Here is a 10,725-nt window from a genome sequence, read left to right as displayed (position 1 = left end):
CTATATTTCATGTAGAAACATGGTAGTGTCTATTTATGGAATGATCGCACGTTGCATTCAAGATTTGAATTTCAAGGAATCAATGTAGCCCCTATATTGACCACACTTAGGTAATCTTTCTCTAGTCTTGGTTGTCTCATCACTCATTATCATTCAATGGACTCACGATCCTAGTTAAATTAATCGATGGACACCTATCAACAGACTTTTTATGTCCTAACAAGTCTTGAACCCCAAATCAATGAACTCTCTATATTCTGATATGCCTTAGCCAATTGACAAACCACAGTCCCGACAATGATATATCTATCAATCTAAAGACACCAATTGATAGACTTTACCTTATCTGTGGGTATGTCTAGGTCACGAGTAGTTTGTTATTAGCCTAATAATCACAATCTCTATATATCGTAGGTATCAATCACTAAATTGACACCCTTAGCTACACATGTCCCCATCAAGCGTATGCATAAAGCATCTTATAAGTATCATCATGCAACATCCCTCATGTTTTCACATTAGGTTCGTGCACTAGAGATCAGACAATAGTGGCATAGTATATTGATCTTAGAGCAAAGATCACATTATATTGACAACTCGTGCTAAAGATCACACAAGAATAGTATGAAATTTCAATCATATGCCAAATAAACCACACAGTATTGGCATTTATCCATATGCCACAGCTCACACAATAATGGCAATCATCTTCCTTCTCATGCCAAAGATCACACACTACTGGCACGCATTCAATTTGTTCGAGTCAAAGATCATATAACATTAACTTTTGTTTCATTACCTTATGTCGCAAATCACATAGTTGGTAGCTCGTTCTTCAAATTCTTAGTTGTTTCCACAACTCTACAACTTTATATTTCCTAATTAAATCTTAATTTGTTTACCTTGTAACTCGTACGTTAAATCACACATGTTAAAGAAACTATAGTAATTATGTCACCTTATTTATATCATATAAGGTTATTCCTATTTATATTCCCTTATTACATACAATTTAGGGTAAATTTTGTAATTTCAACTTAATGAATAGGCAAACATGGTTGATGCACAACCCTACTCTACATTTCATGTTTGCATAAGTGTTACTATCCTAGTAACGACAATGCATTCTTTTATGTTATTACTAATGTTCATCTCTATGAAAGGAACATTGTTCATCATCTTCAACCTTATAAATGAATAGTCGTTCTCCATTATGAGCAAACATTCATTCACTCAAATAATTCTAAATTTCCGGATGCTAACAAAGAAAAATATTGTTTTGACAAAAAGAGATGTCAATCCTCCCTTTGGTCAAAGGCCCCCTTGAATAATTTCCTAATTAATTTCTTGTCTTCACCTCATGTTCTCCTCTCTTTTTCTAGTCGTATCTCTTTTTCATTTCCATTTTTCTTCGGTTTGCTTGGATTAGTGCGTTTGTCTGGTTGTCTTGTTTAAATTTTTTTCCAGTCATGTTATCCACAATTATGACAGCAAATTCATTGCCGAAAATCCATTTTTGACTACTTTAATTCTCCTACAAACTTACCTGATTAGAAGAATAACAGTGTATGAGTAGAATATTTCTCAATCTATAGCCCAAAATTCATCCGACATAAGACAGGTAACTAAAATTCCATATTTTTTTAATTCTATCTTCATTCAAATGATACAAAAATTAACCTTTGGACGGTAAAATGATCCACAAATTAAAAATTCAAATGATACAGATATTAACGATTAAGTCAATCCATTGAAAGTAATATCATGCCTTTGTATCAGCTACATGCTTTCAAATGAGTCAGTCAAGAATGCATTACATGGCACCGACCTATCACTTTTTTAAGCTGATAGCGAGGATATTCCTTAATGTACATCATGGTTCAAAGATCAAGACTTTGCAACCTGAACAACGTTCATCTACCAGAGAGTCACCAACTGATCTCAACTGGTACAGGCATAAGAAATCATTCTGCTCTTCATGATGGCAAGCTTTACTGAAGAATGAGTGCCTTCACTGTCCAAGTGCATCATCAATGCCTTCTGTCGTCATCACTTTCCCTTCTCCAATCTTGATCTTCAAACAAGTCTTCAGGTGGATCATACACAATCATGTCAGGGAAGAGCTCCAAGAAATCATCTTTGACCTTTTCTCTCAATTCTGGATATGGAATCAGGCCCTTCAAGATCACACGAAATGGCAATGATATTGGGGGATCAGGAGATCTTCTCATTTCATCATATATATCCATTGCTTCCGAGGGCAGTCCGCTATCCAAGAAGGCCCTGACAATGTCACCAAAGGTATGCTGATCAAACAAAACTTCCTCTCGCTTGAGATCTTCCCAAACCCATTTCGCTTCATTCACCTTTTTGTTTCTTGCAAGCATCATAAGCATGTCCCTGTAAAAGAACATGTCTGGGCGATACCATATTTCTCTGCGCACCAAATCATATAGCTGTAAAACAAACATAGTTTTGAGCTTCTAATTAATTTAGCAAGTAACTACCATGCACTAGAGCCTAGTTTCACATGCTTCAAGTCTAAATGTTCAGTGTAACAACTAAAGATCACTTCATTATCTCTTCTATCGACCAGCTGCGTATAACAACAAACATTGCTTTCCTTCAGTTTCCTTTAGTACGGTGACAAGAAAGAGAAAAACCTGATAGAAAAGAATTATGTGTTTCAATTCTGTCAAAATAGAATGGCTTACATTTTTATTCTACATTATTGCAGAGCCCTATTTACAATCTGTTTCACCCAATTTATATATTGGTCTGCTAAGCCAACTCAATATGTAAGCTCACAATTTGTAATCACCATTAACAATTGACAACCCTGAAAAGCAAATTTTACAGGCCAAACTCAGAGCAGAGGAAGTGTAATCAATCAAAGTTTATAGTAGAAGGCCTTATCCTCACAACTCACAAGAAACAAATAAAAGTAATTTTAAAATACTTTTGCTTTCCTTTTCAATCAATGGCACAACGTAGAGAATGAAATTTTCCCATAATCAGAAGAAGCAATTCCTACTAGAATTATGAACACAAGTGGTGTCAGAGCTGGCCCCAGCGTTGTGATAAATGGAAATCAACCTTCACACTAGAATTCTGTTTTTTTACCATTATTCTTATACAATTTTGAAACTCCAATTAGCCAATGAAATACAAAGAAAATCACTTGAACAACAAGGATAACATGCCATAAATTTAATAAGAAACACCAAATTTCATAACAAAATCCATTTGAAAATAAAACAAACCTTCATGCAGAGAAAGACCTGGTCTTGCCTCTGGAACTCGGCAAGAACAGAAACAAGATCAGACTTGAGCAAGCGAGACACATGGGACTTGATGAAGCGTTCAAGGCGTAGAGGATGAGATTGAACACGCTTCAACTCTTTAGCCACCATCAAACCCTCTTTGCTCATTTCCTTCTTTCTTCTCCATATAGACAAGCTAGGACTTGAAGCCCACCGCGAAAAATAGTTCCTCAAGACCCAACATTCGTGACTTTTCAAAGTGTTTTCAGAAAAAAAAAGATTGGAGAAGGGGTCTAGTGGGGCTTTAGCTAAGAAATTTCTTATAAGAGTCGGGGAAAATGCTAAACGCCACATAGAATAATAAATCAAAGGCAAATGAGCTTCCAAAAGTGACACTTTCGTTCATAACAACCTGCCAATTAATGCAGAATCTTTAGTTAAAATTAACAAAAATCATTATTCGTTATCCATGCTCTAGCTGTCATATCTAATATGAATCAAAATAAAAATCTAAAATTTATCGACAGTAATATCACTGGTAGCAAAAAAAAAAAAAAAAAAATCAATATAGAAATCAAAATCATGAAACCCAGCTACACTAACAACCATCGAGACGGCGAAACCACCGTGACAGCCACCATCATTACCAACAAAAAAGTAATAACACAAAATTACCGGATTTTTTAAAACTAGATGGGTTACGACATAGTGCGGCGGTTGGCCGTAACAGAGGCTGTGAGACCACTCTTTTAGCCGAAGGATTTGATTCCAGGCCCGGATCTCTTTAGACTGTGCGTCTTGGGCCTCCGCCGTCGTTTGGCTGGTAGGTGGCGGTTGGCTAGGGTGCAGGTGGCTGAGGGCTGGCGGTGAGGGGTGCCACTTTTTTAAATTGATTTTACCTTATTGTTTGTTTGGTTTTGTTATTTTATTTTGGGTATTTCGATAGGCCAAACAACTATGTCCCACACAAACTATACTGAACTCTCAAAGTTCCCCCCATTAACTATGGAAATACCATTTACCCACCCATAGCTGGTTAAATTTAACGAAACTCTAACCCCTAAAAATTTAATCTCATTTCCCCCCTTCAAAAAGTTTAAAAAGTAACTTTTCTCCCCTAAGCCAAGTTTAAAAAGATCACATTTTCCCCCCTAGGGTTTAGTTTCCAAACCCCTTCACTTTCTCCGGTGCCATCGTCGATCGTCTTTCTCTCCCGATCGTTTCTCTTCCACCGACTGCCCTCCTCAACTCCATCCCAACCCATCCGGCGCTGAGAGAAGTTGTCTGGGAAGACGATCGTCTTCCCCAGAGGACAACGAGTCGTCTCGTCTTCCTAGACAACGAAGACAAGATCGATCGATCTCGTCTTCATCGTCTGGGAAGACGATTTCTCTTCCCAGATGACTTCTCTCGACGCTGGATGGGTTAAGGTGGAGTTAAGGAGGGTCGTCGGTGGAAGAGAAACGGTCGGGAGGGAGAGATAGCCGACGATGGCACCAGAGAAAGTGAAGGGGTTTGGAAATAAACCCTAGGGAGGAAATGTGATCTTTTCAAACTTGGCCTATGGGAGAAAAGTTAGTTTTTTAAATTGGGGGGGGGGGGGGGGGAATGAAATCATATTTTGTTTATTTTTAATATAAAATAACGATTTTACCCTCACTACCCTTAATTTTAACTGTTGATGGGTGGGTAAACGATATTTCCATAATTAATGGGGAGAACTTTGAGAATTCAGCATAGTTTAGGTGGGAAATAGTCGTTTGGCCTTTCGTATATAGCCAATAACTAACTTAAGTTCCAAAAATACACTTCCACGAAAAGTTGTTTATCTAGCTACATATATTTATAAATAATTTTGTACGGAAATAATATTAAATTATCATATAATTATATGTTATTTTATCTTTAATTTTTAATTATCTAATTATATGATAATATATCATTATTTATACACAAAAATTATATATATAACACTACCTATATTTATAATACTAAATCATGTTAAACCTTTCAACCTAATATTAAAAGGAAATTAAAAAAATTCCACATTTTTGAATTGTTTGATCCATAGATCAATAGAAAACAAATTGTTTGCTTTTCAACGTGTAGGAACATTGATAGGTTTTCAAGAAAAAATGGTGATACGTTTCATATGTATTGGTTGTGCAAATCTACGTAAATTTTAACTTTTTTTGTGCAATCCTTCCCATTGAAAAAAGTGAGTTTAGGTTGTTTCAAAATCCTACTTGAAATGGCTCATTGCTTCGTTTGTGGTATTATATATTTTACTTACCCAACAAACAAAAAGAAAAAAAGAAAAAACAGTTCGATATGCTTAACATATAAACAACATTGGAGAATCTACTCTCCTGCACGATATGCATACGTGTACATCACCTAAAATAAAATTAGGCTTTGGATGCGTTTGGTTAAAACGTATTAAATATTACTTGAGTAATATATCTTTTATTATTTATATTTCTTTGTTTGATTTATAAGTAATAAAAAATTTTGGTAATGTTCTATTATCAAAGGTGATGTGACAAATAATATAAGGGGTAATCTGATTATTACATCCACCTTAAATATTAAAAGATTACCAACATTTTATTATAACTATATCCTTATTTATTATTTTTTTGGGCAAAAATAATCTCATTTTCAATTAATATAACAAATAACATTAAAAATATTTTTAAAATAATTACACCCAAAAATATTTAAATAAAATAATATATTAATATTCTTTTATTACCTTTAATCAAATACAATAATTATTTATACCTACCCAATTTATCAAACATAGTAATAATTTATACCCAATAATCCTCAAATTAACTTATCTTCAAGATAATCTTCTAATCTTAGTAATAAAATATTTCATAAACCAAATGCCTCCTTAATGTATTTCCCACCCAAATTTTGGTGAATCAAATTCTAACATTTGGATTTGGAAGAGTTCCTTTTTTCACTCAACTGTAAAATTTGTTAATAAAAATATATTAAATTTTTTTTGGCTAAGAAATGAGAAATTATAAATGATAAGAAAGCAAAATAAGAAAGAAAATGAGAAAAAATATAAAATAATTAAAATAAAAATATAATTTTGTTCATACTATTAATGGTGGAAGTGACATTAATCCTAGTATGTATTATACAAAGTGACAAAATTACTCTTTAACTATTAAAACTAACGTTTGACATTAACAAATGGTGAAAAAATAAATTTTCAAAATTTGAATATTAAAAATCATTGTTTCATTTCATCAAAGTTAAGAAGGAAAATAATTTGGCGGTAAAATTATTGTAATATATGATTATAATTTTTGTTTCTTTATATATATATATATATAATTTAATTATTTTTAATATTAAAATCTCAATTTTAATCGAAATTAATATGATTTTTATTGTTGGTGTGAAAATATGTGCTAACACTATCACTGAGATTCATGTGCAAAATTATAAAAATATACATTATGTAAACAAGTAGCATATAATTTTTACTTGGTTTGGTAAAAAACTTCAAGAGTCTATTGTGTTCACAATGTTATTATTGAGTTGATAAAAGAATATTACAAGACAATAAACTATGGAATGCTTGTAGTTGAATTTCTTTTTTGATGCTTTTTTCCCCTTACAATTTGTGTTTATATTATATTTGAAATAATGTTGTAATTTAGAGTTATGATGTCATGGTAGCTTTTGAAATGGTAGGTAACAAACTACATTTTAACTGTTGTTGCTGATTTTTAAGGGGTTGATTCCTTATAAAAAAATATTCATTCATATTGAGTTATTGTTAAAATCATGGTATGAGAGGTCTTTGTATCCCACTTTGAAGCTTCTAAAAGATAAATTATTCTTCCTAAGACCTGATCTTATAACCTGCAAGTTGTGGTATTGTTTAGTCACTATCTACTATTTGTTATGTAAAGTTATATATGTGAGTTGATTTTGAGAAGGAATTTTCATTGTATAACAATTGTCCACAATTTTGGAAGAGCAAATAATGTTATGGAAACTCTTATCTCGTGGATTGGATGACTGTTGATACTATTTTGGTTGCACACATTTTAATACCTATCCGTGATTTTCACACATTTGTCCAAACTTGATAAATACATGTTAAGCCAATCGATTAACATGGCCCAAACTTGTTACTAGTTGGACTTGGGACATCTATGTCGAATGGATAAGTTTACTCTCTTAAGGCGAGTTGATGTGTCACAATAGAGTGTTGGTTTAGATGACTACGAGGTGTTTACGACTTTACGCTTCAGTTTATTGAGTACTTGACTTGGTGATGTTCATTCAATTTCATTAGGGATGATTCAAAAACTCTAAGGAGTATGTTGGTGATTTACCTTTTCAATGACCATATATAGGATTACATTATATTTAGTTTCACATTTTTGTTCCGTGTATATGTGTGTGCACGCATATAATATGTCTTCGAAATGCATCTTGTAGCACATTCTTGTTGTCAAATATGTCATGTGCTTTAAAACCTTTATGTCTCATGTAGAACCATCACCAATACCCCCATAAAGAAGATCTTAATAAGGCATAAGCCAACGCATTGAGTCATGAATAGTGACATGCACATTTATTAAAGTTGTACCATGACAAATTAAATCTTTACACCTTCCATTAGATTCGACTCCCCCACTGCATTTTATATTATTATGGGTGGATTTGTTTCAATGTGAATTGTTTTATTAAACTCAAGATTTTTACCTTTCAATCAAAAGAACCCCAAATCAAGACTTTATCCTCTCGTTCACGAACTCATTCCTTAATAGTCGTCAATAACTCTATACTAGAAACACCTTAATATCTTTATCACCAATATTAGCCTTCATATTACTTTTTTCTTTTTCATACTAACTTGGAGTTGGACAATTAGCACTTTCTTTTAGTATGCATTATGATTGCGTCATTTTTGTAAAAACTAACAAACAATAGTGATTGTCTTTCATTAAAGGGGAAGGTCCGTTTATATGTTGTTTCTCATAACACTTTGTTGAAAATTTGTACTGACATTCATATAAAGAGGTGTCTAGAGATGTCAATGGGCTGGGTCGGCTTGGCTCCGGCTCGGTCCATTGGGTTAATGGGTCGGGCCCAAGGCCCAAACAATAATGAGCCTTTGGGTCGGGCCAACCTATTGAAATATAAAGACCCGACCCATATAAAAATGGGCCTTAATTGGGTCAAGCCGGGCTAGACTTTAATCAGGCTGACCCGACCCATTTAATCAATATTAAAAAAAAATTTAATTAAAATTTTTAAACACAAATTATTTTTCAATTATTAAAACCGATGGCAGTATCCCGAATATTTTATTTATAATCCCTCATTTGTGGCGAAGGAATACCGTGATTATATGATGAAAAATATTATAAATTGATAATATAGTATAAATAAATTAATTTATATACGGTATAAATTACAAAACATAAATAAAATATATCTACTCTATAACATTTATCTACTCATCTTCTATATCTAAATCTCTGAATGCTTTAAAGATAAAGAATTATTATTTGTGAATTTAGATATTTTATAATATTTTGTAATGATAAAATTAAAATAAAAATGAAATTATAAATATAAAGAATTATTATTTACGAATTCAGATATTTTTCAAAAAAAAGGTAATGAGAGAAAATGAGATTAAAAATATAATGAAATAATTGAGATTGAAAGATTAAAAGATTTGTAAATAAAAGTGAAAATGAAGGAAAATAGAATAAATTTATTTTAAAAAATAAAAAAATTAAGTAAAGGCCAATCTACCAATTGGCAAAAGCAGTCTGCCTTTTGGTAGAAGCAGTTGCTTCTGTCGCAAGGCAGCAGAAGCAAATTTTCTACTTCTGCTGCCTTTTGCTTTTACCGCAAGGCAGCAAAAGCAGAAAAGTAAAAAATAAAAAATTTAATTTTATAAACAGTGTCGGGCCGAGTCGGGTCATTCCATAGGCCTAATATTAAAGCCCTAAGTCCGGTCTGATAGCCTATGGGCCTGACTCGACACTTTACAGTGTCAAGTCAGACTTTATCGTATCCAGACTTTTTTTCATGCTTCAGGCCCAGCCTAATTGACGTGTCTAAGGGTGTCACATGTTTTGTTTTAGCTAGCTAAAGCTATGAGACATCGAACATTATGATCATCTTGAATCTCGTAAGAGAATTTATTGATTAAGTTTTCAACATTCATTGTAATGTAGATACATTTATGCCTTAGATTTATTCTCAAACAAAAGTTCAAAGTCTTAACCAATCATTTGTATATAGTTTCTTATTTGATTATCAACATTTTTTGTTTCCCATTACCGTAACTCGTCATGTTATCAACAACGAATATCTACTACCTTCTATGTCTAACCATAAATATTATTTCAAATATTTTTAAAAGGAAAATACCTACTATAAGTAATCTAGAATTAATTATCACATTTGTCACAATATATGAATATATAATGATATTCTATAAAATAATAATGTAACATATATCTGACGAAATTTCATATATTAACATAAATGAAAAATTATTTCAAAATATCAAAAAACCCTTATATTAGCATGAAATTTAATAACCGCAAACAGTTTAAAAAATCGTATTTTAATTCTCTAAGCGTAATTATGTCTACCATGTCTACCCTAGATCATACCTACTCTACCCAGTTCATACCTACCCACAACTTCTTTTAGTTTTACGTAAATTCTAATTCAAAATCACATTCACCCATCATAAAAAAAAAAAAGGGATAAATGAAGTAAATAACAAGTTAAATATCATACTTCTAACTTGGATTTACTATAAAATGCAAATTGAGTTAAAATGAGATAGAAGTGAATTAGACATACCTTACAAATGGTAGACACATATACTCTTACCTTACTTCTACCAAAGTTTTCTTTACATTTTGTACAAAATTTAACTTAAAATCATACATATAAGGTTAAAAATCATAATTATAATTTATATTCACAATATTAATTGAGAATGGATGAAAACAATAGGGTAGACAAAATCGTTCCTACCTACAATTTTTTCAAATTTCGAACAAATTAAAAGCAAAATTCAATAAACTAGCCTTAGTATTACACTTCTAACTCAAATTAACAATAATGATGAAGAATTGCTAAAAGAATAATATTAAAATTAGGCCAAAGGTGCTATTATCTCAAAATTCCCCCTATTAACTTTGAAAATCTCATTTACCCACCCATGAACGGTTAAAATTAACGAAACCCTAACCCCTTAAAATTTTATCTCCCCCCCCCCCTAACCCTTAAAAACTAACCATTTCCCCCTAAGCCAAGTTTTAAAAAAATAGCATTCCCCCCCTAGGGTTTAGTTTTCAATCTCTGACGCCATCGTCGACAACGAAGCTTTTCAGAGGTATCACCATGCTCCGACCGTCTCTCTTTTCTCCTCTGGAACGTTGGTCGATCA

General features: G+C 32.4%; 1 protein-coding gene across 1 annotated transcript; it reads right to left on the bottom strand.

The window, feature by feature from the left end:
* Positions 1–1,613: 1,613 nt before the first annotated feature.
* On the bottom strand, positions 1,614–4,167 carry LOC123205870 (pentatricopeptide repeat-containing protein At1g62350-like). Its single transcript, XM_044622923.1, has 3 exons — positions 3,939–4,167; positions 3,264–3,675; positions 1,614–2,456 (listed from the first exon to the last, which is right to left on the bottom strand). The coding sequence occupies exons 2-3, from the start codon at positions 3,615–3,617 to the stop codon at positions 2,031–2,033; spliced, it is 780 nt and encodes a 259-aa protein (XP_044478858.1). The 5' UTR covers positions 3,618–3,675; positions 3,939–4,167; the 3' UTR covers positions 1,614–2,030.
* Between the last annotated feature and the right edge of the window lie 6,558 nt (positions 4,168–10,725).

The sequence above is a fragment of the Mangifera indica genome, unplaced genomic scaffold, assembly GCF_011075055.1.
Source record: "Mangifera indica cultivar Alphonso unplaced genomic scaffold, CATAS_Mindica_2.1 Un_0018, whole genome shotgun sequence".
In the NCBI taxonomy this organism is placed as follows: Eukaryota; Viridiplantae; Streptophyta; class Magnoliopsida; order Sapindales; family Anacardiaceae; genus Mangifera; species Mangifera indica.
The sequence above is the reverse complement of the archived record's forward strand: the minus strand, read 5'-3'. Positions and strand labels throughout refer to the sequence as shown.

Bases quoted from the DNA above. Each gene is read 5' to 3' on its own strand.
- LOC123205870 (XM_044622923.1), bottom strand. From the start codon at position 3,617: ATGTGGCGTTTAGCATTTTCCCCGACTCTTATAAGAAATTTCTTAGCT. The intron at 2,457-3,263 runs GTTTGTTTTATT...TTTGTTTTACAG, and splicing joins AGGTCTTTCTCTGCATGAAG to CTATATGATTTGGTGCGCAG.